Genomic DNA, 15,085 nt, shown 5'->3' with positions numbered 1-15,085 from the left:
ATATACTTACTTCCTTTTTTAAAGGCTCTTTAAACAAATCCTGATCAAATCGTTCAACAGTTGCATTCATTATCCTTGTAAAATTCCTAAAACCACTCTTAGTCCATTTAATCATAATTAATAATACATCAATGCCAATGAGACCTCTCCTCCACCGTCCGATTAAAGTCTTTTATACTAACGTCAGCAATCTCACGCAAGCTTGGTCAGAGTTAACTTGATATGCGAAACAGAGGATTACGGCTCGGCCAATAAGGGACCTGAGAAGACGAGAAGGACTTTGGTCTCTGGACTTTATTAGTCTTTCTTTTCGCTTTAATTCTTTGGATAATTATGGAACTTGGGTTTTTGGTCCCCAGTTAGTGAGAATCCAAAGGCCACCATAATCAGAGTCGACGGAAACTAACATAAGAAGAGAGATCAGTCATCGCCCTCGGGTATGTTTAACTTTAAAGCCCTCTGCTTTTTTTTTCTTTTTTTCTTTACCTTCGTTAGTTCGTGTTCTTATCACAGTGCTCTTAGGTTCTTCCAAAAATCTTGTTTTTAGGTTGATAGAATTAGTTTTTTGAGAAGAAGATGGGGAAGACAATTCAAGTGTTTGGATTCCCTGTTGGTGTAAGCGCTGATGATGTTAAGAACTTCCTCGAAAGGCTCACTGGTTCAAGCACTGTTTACGCCATCAAAGTCAGACAACCGAAGAAAGGTGGTCCAAGAGTCTACGCCATTGTTCAATTCGCATCCGAAAGACATGCCAGACTGATCATCACGAAGGCTGCAGAAGGACTTTACTATGGTAGATCATATCTCAAGGCTTTCGAAGTGGAACAAGACATTGTCCCAAAACCAAGAGCTTCACTGCACAGCATCTCTGATCTTAAGATGTACTTTGGTTGTCAAGTCTCACCTAAAAAGTTTTTAACTTTATGGAGTGCTCAAAATGTTTGTGTCTCGTTCGGAACTGGGATGAGGAAACTGCATTTCTCCATGTCTTGGTATCAAAAGGACTACCGTCTCGAGCTTTCGTATGAGAATATATGGCAGATTGATTTGCATTCACCGCAAGGGAGATCATCAAAGTTTCTTGTGATTCAAGTGATTGGTGCTCCTAAGATCTTTGAGAAAGAGGATCAACCTGTTAACCTTTTGTTTGGATTGATGGATTTTTACAGTGATGGGTCTGATGAGCAGTGGATAAGAACTACAGATTTCACTTCATCTTCTTGTATAGGTCAATCAACTGCCTTCTGTTTAGAGCTTCCAGTTCATCTCAATGTTCCTGACTTCAAAGAGAATTTTGCAAACTATGCAGAGCACAGAGCCAGCAGTTTTCTCATTGAATCCGGTTCTAGCTATTCATCTAATGCTAACAAGCTAGTAATCGTTGTTGATCCTCCTCCAGGGTTTAATCTGCCTTTTGAGATCTTGTTTAAAGTTAATACATTGGTGCAGAACGCTTGTCTCCCAGGTCCAGCTCTTGATCTTGACTTCTATCAGCTGCTTAATCCAAAAAAATATGACAGAGCTCTTATAGATCACTGTCTTGAAAAACTCTATCACCTTGGGGAATGTTGCTATGAGCCTGCTCGTTGGCTCCGTGAGGAGTACAAGAAGCTGACCTCTAATAAAAAGCTTCCACTGTCTCCTACCATATCTCTGGATGATGGACTTGTTTATATGTATCGAGTTCAAGTTACACCAGCAAGAGTCTATTTCCTTGGACCAGAGGTGAACGTTTCGAATCGTGTGCTTAGACATTACTCTAAGTATATCAACAACTTCCTCAGGGTATCATTTGTTGATGAAGATCTTGAAAAAGTTCGTTCCATGGATCTGTCTCCGCGCTCTTCTACTCTAAGAAGAACCAAGTTATACGACAGGATATATTCTGTTCTTCGAGATGGGATTGTTATAGGAGATAAGAAGTTTGAGTTTCTAGCTTTCTCTTCCAGCCAGTTGCGGGAGAACTCAGCTTGGATGTTTGCACCAATAGACGGGCTTACATCAGCACGTATCAGAGCTTGGATGGGTGATTTCGACCATATAAGAAATGTAGCTAAATATGCTGCAAGGCTTGGCCAATCTTTTAGCTCGTCAAGAGAGACACTTAATGTTAGGAGTGATGAGATTGAAGTGATTCCTGATGTTGAGATCATGTATTTAGGGACACGCTATGTGTTTTCCGATGGAATAGGAAAGATCTCAGCTGAGTTTGCTAGAAAGGTAGCGAAGAAATGTGGTCTTACAGAGTTTTCTCCTTCGGCTTTTCAAATACGTTATGGCGGGTATAAAGGAGTGGTGGCTGTGGATCCAAACTCATCAAAGAAACTGTCTTTGAGGAAGAGTATGAGCAAGTTCGAGTCAAGGAACACAAAGCTTGATGTTTTGGCGTGGAGCAAGTACCAACCTTGTTATATGAACAGACAGCTAATTACTCTTTTGTCAACTTTAGGAGTTAAAGACAATGTCTTTGAGAAGAAACAAAGGGAGGTTGTGGATCGGCTCGACGCAATTTTAAGAGATCCCTTGGAGGCTCATGAAGCTCTTGGTTTAATGGCTCCAGGGGAGAACACAAATATTCTCAAGGAACTGATCTTATGTGGCTATAAACCTGACGCCGAACCTTTCCTTTCAATGATGCTTCAGAATTTCAGAGCATCTAAGTTGTTGGAACTACGGACAAAAACTCGAATTTTCATTTCTGGTGGAAGATCTATGATGGGATGCTTAGACGAGACCAGAACACTGGAGTATGGTCAGGTAGTTGTGCAGTACTCAAATCCCATGATGCCAGGAAGGCGGTACATCGTCACTGGACCTGTTGTTGTTGCGAAAAACCCATGCCTGCATCCTGGTGACGTGCGTGTTCTACAAGCTGTCAATGTACCAGCTTTGAATCACATGGTGGACTGCGTTGTGTTCCCTCAAAAGGGCTCGAGGTATATATATTCTTTTGAGACTTAGTTTTTTGACGAGCTTAAAGGTCTTGGACGTTGATTTGAAATCTTGTGTTCTTTTGTGCATAGGCCACATCCAAATGAATGTTCTGGAAGTGATCTAGATGGAGATATATACTTTGTATGTTGGGATCATGAATTGATTCCACCAAGAACATCTGAACCAATGGACTACACACCGGAACCAGCTCAAATCTTGGATCATGATGTCACAATTGAGGTAACAATAAAAAAGACTCTGTATTACTTTACTTATTATTATTTGGTAGATTGATTTTTGATTGGCTTAATCGGTTTCTAGGAAGTTGAAGAGTACTTTGCGAACTATATTGTGAATGATAGTCTAGGGATCATAGCGAATGCTCATACCGCCTTCGCGGATAAGGAACCACTCAAGGCGTTTAGTGACCCATGCATTGAGCTTGCAAGGAAGTTTTCAATAGCGGTTGATTTCCCAAAAACTGGTGTGGCAGCTGAGATACCGCAACATCTTTATGTGAAAGAGTATCCTGATTTTATGGAGAAACCGGATAAGCCAACGTATGAGTCAAAGAACGTGATCGGTAAGCTATTTAGAGAGGTAAAAGAGCGAGCTCCACCATTGATCTCGATCAGATCATTTACTCTTGATGTGGCCTCAAAGTCTTATGATAAAGACATGGAAGTTGACGGATTCGAGGAGTATCTTGATGAAGCTTTCTTTCACAAGGGAAATTATGATTACAGATTAGGTAATTTGATGGATTATTATGGGATTAAGACTGAGGCTGAGATACTTAGTGGTGGTATCATGAGGATGTCAAAGTCATTCACCAAGAGACGGGACGCTGAATCTATAGGAAGAGCGGTTCGGGCGTTGAGGAAAGAAGCTTTGTCGTGGTTCAATTCCACTGAAGAGGAGAATGTCTTTGATGAATCAGCAAAGGCTTCAGCTTGGTATCATGTAACGTATCACTCAAGTTACTGGGGAGTTTATAATGAAGGTTTGAATCGCGACCATTTCTTGAGTTTTGCGTGGATCGTTTATGATAAGCTTGCGAGGATCAAGAAGGCCAATGTTGGGAGACGTCAGCGGCAGGAGACGCTCGAGCGGTTAGGCCGTGTTATGCGTTTGAGTTGATTTTTTTCTACTTTGGTTATGAGTTTCTTTATGTACGTAAATGTTTGATTTGTGTGCAAAAACATCAATTTCTATTAGAAAATTTTACTTTCTCCACTAGTGATAACTAATAGTTTATATTTTTCAACCTCTCAACATATGTGTATGTACATAAACTATGTCTCTGAATGAGCCAGTCCCATCAAACAAAACTCGCTGCACTGCCTCTATATATACACACTCCAAAATCAAGAAATCACCATGTCGCAATTTTGGAGGGGAAAAAAAAAGAATAATTGTATTCAAAAATTAATGTTGTTTTTGCTTCAAGAAGAGGCAAGGAGACGTTGGCGATGTAGCAGAGCAAATTTGACGTGTAAGCAAAGTTTTCCCTTGTCCAAGTAAAGCCTCACTCCAGTGACTAACCAATGACCAGGACTATGTTGAGGTCCTCGACATAACTGCGAGAGGTCAACAAATTTAACAATCTTGTTATTCGCCGGCACGGGAGGTCCTCCAGGGAAGACACCTGAATCCAAAATGACTTCGTTTTTGTCTTTATTGGCCATATTATGATGAACACTCCCACTAGTCAAGGGCAAGCTCATAGAAGAAAAGAGTCCCGATTTCTGAGAAGTCCCAGTTGGTCCATGAACCCAATTACTCTGAACTACGTGGTGCTCGGAGACTTTGGTGAAACGGAGACCGAGATGGAGAACGGATTTTGAGCCGTGTTTCTTCACTTCGAGTTGTGCTCCGGTGACGATGAAAGCGACGTCATTTTGGGACTTGTGAGTGCTTGTTGTTGTGATCCATTTAGGGTCGTACTTCACCGGAGCCGTACACACATGTGAGAATTTCTTACCGTTTAGTGATTCGAAGTAGCGATCATTGTCGGTAATTTGATCGGAGCCTCTCCATATATGTTCGTCGGTGATCTTTTCCCCAACCGTAGTTCTTGTATTCTCTAGGTGTTGTAGATGTATAGCTAGCCTGATAACCATAAAATTTATTGTTTCATTATATAAATATACACCTTTTGCATAAATATTATGTTATAAAGAAACGAAAACGTAACGCATTTTGTTAGGATTTTGGTTAACTTCTTTTACCTATTGCATTTCTTGCCTTCGAGGAACAATCGCATTCCGGTTACTGGATTCTTCTCGCTAGTCACCTAAACCGAAAATAGTAAAACCGCCACAATTAGTAAAACTACTGCTATCTTACATGTTAGTAAGTAATATTGTGAAAGAAACAAAGATGTAATTAAGCAATATAGATACAAAGATAAGAGATTTATATGATGAAAACGTACGGGAGTGGTATTAACATATAGTTTGGGACCCATGAAGTTGAGGTGAAGAGCTGGATACGCCGAAGCCATATTTGGCGCCGCACCAAATGGAAGGTCGTTATGGACCGGAGCCCACGTTCTTGGTCCAGAGAAGTCCAAGAAATACTGTAGGTCCATTAGCGGCGGCTTGTCTGTTCACAAGTACCAAATTACTCCTTCAAATAAATTTCCAAGCTAACGAGTCTAACGACTTCATTCGATACTCAAAAGTCAAAATATTTGAGGTGAAAATAGTTTACATCTGAGATAGAGAGACATGGCGTGAGAGAGAAGACCAGAGCCAGGGACGTCTTTAAGGAGTGATGTGATCGGAATAAAGTTGAAATTGATCGCGTCGGGCTTATCCGGTACTGTTATTAGCCATTCGCTATGGCTCTTTGCTCTTCCGTCACCTCCTCTTTTCGCGCATATAACCGTTATTCCCTGCACACAAATTGTTCTTTTATAGATGGCCATTTTAAAAAATACAATTGGCTATGTTATATTTGATATATGGAACTTACTTACATTTTGGGAGTTTATCGAAAAATTGTTGAAAGCTACGGTTTGTTTGTCATCAAAGACGTTGAATGCCTCCGGAAACTGCAATATTCACGTAGCAAATTGGATTAAATGAAAACTTTTCTTGGACTTTCACCATATAAATACAAGTTACAATAACCATGAAACATTAATCTAACTCATTCAACCAAAAATACTAAAAATGCATGCAATAAAAAGAAATTATTTGCTCTATATGTAAACAGACACGTTCCATTTTGTATGTAAACAAGAATTATTACTCTTATCTTTGTACGCGTCTTTTGTTTCACTATATCATTAAACTTCAATATTGATCAAAATGCATAATGCTTATTGCTAAGTTGTACTTTGAATTCAATAATACGAAGCAATTATTGAAGTTGACCTTGGGCTGAGAGTGTGAGTGGTGATAGGCCTTCTTGAGCCGGCGAGCTGATAGAAGGCAAGAGCCAGTGAACAACTGGTCGCCGAGATCGTAGAGATGATGGCGGAGGAGATCAGTGTCGAGATCGGACGACTTGTCTTGTCTCACAACCACCACGTCTTGTCCTCCTACGCTCACCCCAGTTATTACGTGTGTCCCATACCTCTCTATAAACCTGTCCTTTTCAAATGAAATTTATTTATCTATTATTACGTTAATAATGACAAATTATTACGGAAGTATGAAGAGAATTTTATAAAATTTGTTTTTGGAAACAAGCTATATGGTAGTTATTATAGTTTAGACTATTGTGTCAAAGTCTTCTCCAAATAATGTTCAGTTTTTCAGTTTTATCAATTATTCAACGTTTCAGTATTAGTTAATTTATAACTTCAATTCAATTCAAAAGAAACTTCCTCATTCTTCGGTATGATTTTCTTAGTTGGAAACGTTGACAATTGAATTTATATATTCAAAAGATAGGAAAAACAAAAAAACGGATATTCTACATTTAATTGATAACATAGAATTAGTCAAAAATGCCACAGCTGTTCTTTATCACAATTCAACTAAAAAAATTGTCCAGAGTTCAGAAAATTTTGATTTTATACATATGTGTGTGCTTGTAATGTTAGGTATGTCTACTAGTCAATGTAAAAAAAAAAAATATGACATGTGTGGTACTGACCTGGCCAATAATTGTGGATCCCATGAAGACGGAACAGCGTTTCGAACGCGATCAGTGAGACGCAAACGATTGGGATTGTGTATGTGGAGATTAAATAACGTTACGACAGAAGCATCAAGACCTAAAGATTTAACGTTTGCGGCGTCTATCGCCCATGACCCGCTCTGAAACCCGAACGTCGAGTTGAAGTTTCCCGACGGTATTTTACCGGTCACCGACGACCTCTGGTTAAAATACTCCGACATCTGATTGATCCGAGAACAACAACACACACATACACGAATGTAATGTAAATATCTCTATGAGACTGTATATGATTAAAAAGAAGTTTTGGTCTCATTATATCAAGGAAGAAACTGTAAGGACCTTGTTGAAATCGAGAATATCTGAACGGAATCGAGTTCGTTCTCCTTTGTCGCAGTTTATATCGGAGGAGACATTTTGAACAGCTCCGAAACCAGGAACATGCAGTTCTCTGTTTTGAGTTTCGTCGAGGACAACTAATCTGTCATCTCCGGCGTCAACGTTGCCGTCTTTGCAGTATTTTAACCGGAAGTCCGCCGTTAAATCGAACCCTTTGCCAAGACTCTTAACCGCCGTTTCAACCACATCTCCTCTGCCTCCTTCTCTGTTCATCTCTGTTTCCTTATGGTATATAGTAAAAGCTAGCTGCGAGTCTTGGTTGGAAAAAAAGAGCATTTGTATATATATACTAATAGAAATAATATTAATTAATGTTTGATTGCTTGTAATGATGGTTAATCAAAACTTATTATAAGTATTAATCTTGGACTGACGAAGGAAAAAAAAGAACGTGATGCTATGATTATCTGATAATTCCAAAAGTATGAAAACGACGAATAATAACACCATCGTTTACGAAGTCTTCGGAAAAACACGTAAATATATTACTTGCAATGGTGGAATCTTTAAAATGCATGAAAACAATAGAGTGATTTTAGTAGATATTAAACTGTACATAATTCAAGGGGCAAAAACTAACTAGTGACGTTATTCTTCTATAAAAGACCATTTGCTCTTTGCTTCGCCATGGTAACTGTATGATGGGTTTATGAGAGTTAGCCGTAGGAAGTCATGCTAAAATTCTGCTACTAGATGTTTACGAAGTCGACGCAGTTATTATGGTTGATGACTCGATCAAGGATAATTTTTGTTTTCGTCATTGCGATTTTACGATGTAATGTTTTTAGAAATTTTTGTGTTGCTGCAATAAGAATTGCATATATATTTCCATAAAAGAACAAAAAACCAAAGAGGCTTTGACCATTAACCCGCGTCTCAAGAAGAAGAAGAAAAGAGTTTCGAAAGTCATATCTTATCGATAAGAGCGATATCAATTTAGCATAAACAATACATAAATCTAAAAGTTAAACAAAACAGCTTACTTCTCTAATTTCTCTTAACTATTTCCCATCAGATTCAATCATTCCATTTTTGTTATGAAAAGTAGTAGTAAAATATACGTAACGCACTACCTTTTAATTTTGATCATAGTTATCGATGAATTTTATTTTTTTGTTTCAAGATTTAGGGGAAGTAGTCCGCACGGCTAATTAACCCGATCCGAAATTCTCAGTTTAGTAGGTGATAAAACTATAAATAATATGAACATGACTATATTTCAAAAACTTGTTTGACTGATTGGTTAAATTTTTGATAGCAATGTCTAACGTCTATTCCCTTGTGTAATAAAAGCATCAGAAGTTGCCTCTTCTTTTCTCTTAATTTGCTTCTGTTTTCACACACACAATATAAATTAAGCTTGATGTGACTTACGAAATCGCGTACACGCAGCATATAAAGATAAACACAAAAGCAATGTCGGTATATACACCCACACAAAACAAGAAGATCAAGTTGCATATTCTTTACCTCCGCTCGATATATATATATATATATATATATATATATATATATATATCAGCTTTAAAGCTTGACTTCTATATCGAGTATAATAAATGGTTCAAATTGGAATAAACATTTACGTTTTTAGATTTCCGAACTAGGTCAAGGTTTAAAGGTAAAATTATATGTAGTGAGTAGTGACAATGGTGTTTGGTGGATTGTTTTCTTCATTCAAGGTGAGGAAACAGACAAATATGAATTGGTTTTTTAAAAAGGGGTCACATATACACAGTCGACAAGAAACAGTAGAGTACAAATATATATATCTACGAGATGATTTGATCTACCCCCCCCCCCCCCCCCCCCCCCCCCTTTATGTACGTGTAGCGTTTGTGTGAACGCAGCCTTTTGGCAACGCGTCTTTTCTTGTTTGTTTATTACTATCGGTTTTTGTTTCTCACTGTCACCGGTTTAGTAAGTATGATTGGTCAACATTATATATTAAATCGTTTTTTAGGAAAAAATTGTTGCATTTAGACACTGCTATATTAAAACTGACCCATACAAAACTGTATTCCTCAATTATGATTTTGTCACACGTTTTCTATCTGCCAATGTTAATCAAATTTTGGTTATTGATCTAATTAATCATTTTCAGAAAAAACTCGTGTTAGTCGATCAATGTACTGCATATATTTTTGTTTCTATGTTTTGTTTAAATCTATTGGAGCGAAATATATAACTGGAAAATAGACTCGCATACATGGCCCAGGCCCAAGAAAGTTTTTAGCTAATTAACAAAATAATATATATTTTGACGGTTGAGTTTTAATTCAGACTTTCAACGGTGTAGATCAGTTTACAAAATAAGGAGTAAAGGCCCTTTTACGGCCCAATCTACAGGTTGTCTTTTCGTCTTCCAACACTAATCGACTTGAGTTGACATGGTGACCGACTTGACCGGAGAAGAAGAAGGTCTCGGGTTCTAAAAAATGGAAAAGTTTGAAATTTCGAGGCGGGAGATTTGCGAATTTTTTCGCGCTAATTCGCTGAGAGGGTTTGTAAAATTCGTCTTCCTTGTTGCTTTATTGATAAATTCGCTTCGTATCCAGAGACTTACGTTTCTCTTTCTATGGTTTGTCTGATGGCGTTCTCGTATCATCGATGTTGAATTCTAGTGTATGAAGTTACTGACTTTGGTTGTTGTAAGGTCCTAGCCTTGTCTCTATTACGAATTGATCGGGTATGTGAAAATTGGATTTTTTTTTGGAATTGAAGGGTTTTTTTTAGGAGAGAATGGTTTAAGTTTTGTTTTCTTGATTTCTATCTATGTTTTATGAATACGCAGATCTTGATGGATGAGGATGACCATGGTGGTGGTGGTGGTGGCTCCGGAGCTTCTGAATTGAGCCTCGAGGATCTGATTGATGAATACTCTTCTCGACCCTCACAAATAGCTGAATGGTTATGGTGTATTGAATATGTAGCCAAATTTGTGAAGGATTTAAGATGCATTCGCGGTAACTCGATCTGAAACCTTTTTCTTACGGTTTTGTTTTGTGTGCATCTTTTAGAGTAGGGTGGTACTGGTTAATAGGGAAATCTCTTTGCTTCAGATTTGATGAACATGGGTTATCAATACTCAAATGACTATGGGAGGAGGATCAATGAAGTCCTGTCTCTTAGAGTCTTGGAGTTCATGTTTGATCCAATTAAGAATGATGCTAATGGTGTTGGTGTTGGTTCCACTTCAGATGAAAAAGTTGAGTTTGATTTATCTTTGAGCAGCGCTGATGTTCTCAGAGCAATTCTGAGACAGGTATGAACGATTTCTGATAACTTGACTAGCAGTATAGTAGTGTTAAGGATGTATAGGTTTCTAATTGTAGTCTTTTGTACTGGAATGTTTAGATGTCAGGTCCAGTATCAGAACTACGAGCAGGCATGCCAGAGCTATCAAAGTTCAATGTTCTTCCGTTTATTGCTCACAAGAACTTGTGTTTGCCACAATGCGCACTGGAGAAGGTAAATATTCCTTATACTTAACTTTCCTTTGTTTCATGCTAAGGATGCTGGATAAAGTGATTCAGACATCAATGCACATTACTTTTTTTTTGGATTGTGTAGCTGAGAGATTTGAGTTTAATGGAGAATCAGACAAGTGCAGCTCCTTCCATGGAAGCAGATGACCCTGTTTCTAGAGATGATAGATCAGTGCAGATGGATTCATGCGAGGAGGAGGAGCAAGTGCGTATTGGTCTGGAACAAGACATTAACGAGTTGGAACCAATGGATGAGCAACAATTGCATACTGGATTGGAGCAAAACATAAATGAGGAGGATAAAGTAACTGCCATCGACGATGAAGATGAGCCAATGCACACCAATGAAAGAGGTGAAGAAACTGTGATCAATGACGATACTGAGAGTGAGCAAGGCACAACCAGTAAACCCATTAACAGCGGTAATACTACTGATGACACCTTTCCTTCAAGCTCTAGAACATGTCCAGAGGATACACGTGTAAAATGTACAAAAGATGGAACTTGGTTAATCAGTGAGAGCGATGATGAGTCAGATAAAGATCCAGCCTCAATCAAGAAACATCCAAACACTGACTTGAGCCTTCTACCTTCAAGCTTCCGAACAAGACCGGAGAATTTATGCTGGAAATGTTTGAGAAAAGGAACTTTATTGATATGTAGCAGAAGCGATTGCGCATCAAAAGTTCACAAGGGATGTTTGAATTGTCCGGTTAACGTTGATGAAGACGGGTGCTTTCTGTGCCCTCTGTGCTGGTATGACCGAGTCGCCATGGAGTACCATGAATCTCAGAAGTTGATTAGCTGCGCCAAGAGAAGATTGGTCGATTGTTTACCGGTACTTACCATAAAAAGCAAGAGACTCAAGTGATGGAAATTTCTGCTGCAACTTCACTGTAACTTAATCTCTTCTTTTCTTTTCTTTTCTTTTTGCATAATTCAGGTGATCGATATTAGATATCGGATTGTAGAATTAAGTATGTGCTTTTGTGCAGTTCGAAACTCGGCTTGTTTTTGGTATATTTTGGTATTATATTATTTAAGTAATTGTACTAAATGACTATATGAACACTAATTTCTTATTAGCATCCCTGATAAAAATCCAAATCTACATTCACTGATAGAAATCCAAATCCGGTTACAACATTTAACATTCACTGCCTAACACCTTTACGGTACTAAATACTGAATGAGGTAATACTTTTGTATAAAACGTATTGAGAAGTATTTTAGCAATTTTGTATAGAAAATGTTCTTATCATCTTGAACCAAGAGACCAATAAATGAAGTAAAACTTGAGATTGTATCGTTGTGAATTTGTGATAGTTGGATGAAGACAAGGAAAAGTAGAACAATAGTATAAGTCAATATTTTTATCTTTGAAAAAAAAAGGTGGATAGTACGAAAGGTCGTTATCGAAAGATCAGTAATAGGGTTTGGGGCTCTAAAACTGGCAAACTCATAACTCATCAAAAATGGAACTGTCCCATTGATGCAACAGTTCTATTCCTATTTACGATCTTCTCACTGTTTTCTCTTTTGATTCTTTTTTTGTCCAGCTTCGTGTTCCTCTCTCTCCTCTTCAATATTCAAGATTATACACAATACGACAATGTATTGCTTACTAGTGAATTCTAAGATAAACCCACTAATTCTGTTAAGCTAATAAATTCCCCAAATAACCAATGCATAACATGTAAATTATTGTAGATTTGACATTAGTTTACAGTAGTACTTCTGATTAGCTTAGAGGTATGTTTCCATAATTTGAATTGTTAATTAGGAGATACGTAGAAAGGATGGAAACCCAAAAGGCAAAAATGGAACCAATGAAACTTGTGCATAATTCTATTTATCGACAGTCTGACTCAAAGTGCTTTCGTAAGCAATGATACAATGCTTCACCCTTTTCTTCATAATTCCACTGTTCCTCCACTCTTTCTCGTTTTATTTTTATTTTTTAAGCTTCTCGTCATTTTTCATCTCCTTTTAACTAAATTACTAACTCCGAATCACATTTATTGTGTTTATTTTTTTCTGTTTAAGAATTGATAGTTTATTATGAGACAGTTTCCTTTTTTTTTTTTTTTTTTTTTGGCTCAACAACTACTTTCATTCACCAATCATGTTACACTTTGTTTATCCACTAATACAAAACGATTAACCCATAATGTCATTATTGAGTGACATGTCGAGGGTCGACCATAGCGTGACTAATTATTAAATGTTAGTATGTAACTATACACATGCACAATTATTATTTGTAACAGTAATAAGTGTCTCGTAGACCGACAAAAGACCAAAAAGTAATCTTAAAAGTTAAAACCCTAGCTTCAACTTAGATATGTCTCTCTACATAACATATACACATAATATATATATGTATATACTTGTAGAGCGCATGTGCATGAGACAGTGAGAGATACTAGTGAAACATGGAGGTGAAGAAAGATGAGAACAGTTTCTTAGAAAACATGAAAGAAGAGATAAATCAGAATATAAAAGAAGAAGAAGCAGAAGAAGAGATTCTAAAGAAGAGAATCTCAAGCCACCCTTTGTATGGACTTCTTCTTCACTCACATCTCAACTGTTTAAAGGTTATTCTCTCTCTTTTACTAAAAATGATTTTGATTGTTGTATATACTGATTAGTCTTTTATTGGACCCACCACACGACCAGGTGTGTTCCGGTGACTTTGACTCACCGGAGATCATGAACACGGCAGATGATCTTTCCCTAACCAAACTCTCTCTCCACTCTGATATTTCCACCGAAGCTTCCTCTTCAGAACTTGATCAATTCATGGTTCTTTACTTCTTCTTATTCTCTTTTTATATATATTTTTTCTTTCTATAATATATAAATAATATTTCACCTGTCTTTTAGTATTTTTTTGTTTGTAGATTTCTTAAAACTTAACTTATTTTACGTTTATTTAGCGAAGAGAATTAATTGTAATATTGATACGTGCAAATTCATTAATATATGTCACATAGGAAGCGTATTGCTCGAGTCTACGGGAGCTCAAGGAAGCAATGGAGAAGCCTCTTATGGAAACGCACCGTTTTGTGGATGCGGTGTACAATCAGCTAAACGACATCGTTATGTCATCATCCCCTTAAAAAGGGGTAACAATGAAACAACTGTTTTGGTGCTATCATTTTAAAAGAAGCATCTCGTGTGCTTCGGTTTCGGAACGTGTTTCGTAGAATCGCTTAATGGTGTAATCTTAATTTACGGAAAATTACTATCATGCTCTCTCCTGATTTGGATTTGTTTAAACATTTTAATCACTCTACGAAATTATTTTTTTACGTTTGTGGATGCGGTGTACAATCAGTAAAACTTTAAAAATAACGCTTCCATAGTTATTTTTTTTTCTCCAAGAATTTGAGATTAAAAATTCCAAGAACCATTTACAAACGTAACGATCATACGTACTTTTTTAAAAGCACCTTATAATTAACGCCTTTTGCTTTTTTCCAACAACGTAACGGACGTTGCATATTTATTCTTCTTGTTAACATATAGATAGATACACAAAGGTTAAAAGCCTTAAAAGGCGCATTGAGAAAGGCTATATTGAGCTGAGCGTCATTAACAATCTGTAAGATTACAGGCGCATTCAGCGATTGGAGTTCCGACCCTATTACAGTAAGAGGTGACAGGACCGTAGTAATCGCGACACATTTCTTCGCATTTTTTAGCATCGCATGGAACCATTGGCCATAAAACGGGGCAAGTTTTTTGCAAAATTCTCGCCTCTCTCGCACCTTATAAACAAAACATATAGAAAAATTAAAAACTTTGCGACATACATATATGATGGACTTGAAAAGACCAGAATTTTCTTCTTGTATACAGAGCTTTAATTAATTAAAATCATTTTCATAGCTAGAGATGATGATTTGTACGTACCTGCTGAAACAATGAAGATGGCCATGAAAAGAAGAGCAAAAATTGAGAGGTTTCTCATGGTTCAATCTGTAGTTTTTTAATGATAAACTCAGGAACAAAAGATAAAACTAGGACGTTTTATAGGTGAAATGGATCCGGAAACCCGGAAAATACTGGATTTTTTTTATATATTTTTATTTCCCTGTTAGAAGAACTATTTGTTTTGGAAACTTATT

At 37.3% G+C, this 15,085-nt stretch overlaps 5 protein-coding genes across 8 annotated transcripts; 3 read left to right on the top strand and 2 right to left on the bottom strand.

The window, feature by feature from the left end:
* The first annotated feature begins 125 nt into the window (after positions 1–125).
* LOC104743310 (RNA-dependent RNA polymerase 1) lies at positions 126–4,170 on the top strand. The gene is made up of 4 exons (XM_087508493.1): positions 126–437; positions 548–2,936; positions 3,024–3,174; positions 3,256–4,170. Exons 2-4 carry the CDS (start codon positions 577–579, stop codon positions 4,072–4,074), a joined length of 3,330 nt encoding a protein of 1,109 aa, XP_087364619.1. The 5' UTR covers positions 126–437; positions 548–576; the 3' UTR covers positions 4,075–4,170.
* Position 4,171: 1 nt separating this feature from the next.
* LOC147946631 (MACPF domain-containing protein At1g14780-like) lies at positions 4,172–8,247 on the bottom strand. Its single transcript, XM_087508494.1, has 8 exons — positions 7,411–8,247; positions 7,045–7,289; positions 6,318–6,531; positions 5,918–5,992; positions 5,650–5,833; positions 5,372–5,541; positions 5,166–5,230; positions 4,172–5,046 (listed from the first exon to the last, which is right to left on the bottom strand). Exons 1-8 carry the CDS (start codon positions 7,741–7,743, stop codon positions 4,380–4,382), a joined length of 1,953 nt encoding a protein of 650 aa, XP_087364620.1. The 5' UTR covers positions 7,744–8,247; the 3' UTR covers positions 4,172–4,379.
* Positions 8,248–9,759: 1,512 nt separating this feature from the next.
* Positions 9,760–12,009, top strand: LOC104773571 (uncharacterized). Of its 4 annotated transcripts, none has more exons than XM_010498224.3 (6): positions 9,760–9,967; positions 10,089–10,153; positions 10,259–10,430; positions 10,527–10,729; positions 10,822–10,935; positions 11,038–12,009. In XM_010498224.3, exons 3-6 carry the CDS (start codon positions 10,265–10,267, stop codon positions 11,821–11,823), a joined length of 1,269 nt encoding a protein of 422 aa, XP_010496526.1. In that variant the 5' UTR covers positions 9,760–9,967; positions 10,089–10,153; positions 10,259–10,264; the 3' UTR covers positions 11,824–12,009. The 4 variants fall into 4 exon arrangements, with proteins under 4 accessions (XP_010496526.1, XP_087364622.1, XP_010496532.1 ...); XM_087508496.1 differs by having other exon boundaries at positions 9,817–9,967; positions 10,665–10,729; XM_010498230.3 differs by lacking the exon at positions 9,760–9,967 and having other exon boundaries at positions 10,005–10,153; positions 10,665–10,729.
* Positions 12,010–13,292: 1,283 nt separating this feature from the next.
* On the top strand, positions 13,293–14,218 carry LOC104773564 (protein KNATM-like). The gene is made up of 3 exons (XM_010498205.3): positions 13,293–13,549; positions 13,632–13,757; positions 13,949–14,218. The coding sequence occupies exons 1-3, from the start codon at positions 13,388–13,390 to the stop codon at positions 14,072–14,074; spliced, it is 414 nt and encodes a 137-aa protein (XP_010496507.1). The 5' UTR covers positions 13,293–13,387; the 3' UTR covers positions 14,075–14,218.
* A 278-nt stretch (positions 14,219–14,496) lies between these two features.
* LOC104773560 (defensin-like protein 201) lies at positions 14,497–15,028 on the bottom strand. The gene is made up of 2 exons (XM_019241479.2): positions 14,871–15,028; positions 14,497–14,725 (listed from the first exon to the last, which is right to left on the bottom strand). The coding sequence occupies exons 1-2, from the start codon at positions 14,926–14,928 to the stop codon at positions 14,550–14,552; spliced, it is 234 nt and encodes a 77-aa protein (XP_019097024.1). The 5' UTR covers positions 14,929–15,028; the 3' UTR covers positions 14,497–14,549.
* Positions 15,029–15,085: the final 57 nt, after the last annotated feature.

This window comes from Camelina sativa, chromosome 3 (genome assembly GCF_030686135.1).
Source record: "Camelina sativa cultivar CO46 ecotype springtype chromosome 3, ASM3068613v1".
NCBI classification, from domain to species: Eukaryota; Viridiplantae; Streptophyta; class Magnoliopsida; order Brassicales; family Brassicaceae; genus Camelina; species Camelina sativa.
This window is presented reverse-complemented; position numbering and strand designations above follow the sequence as displayed.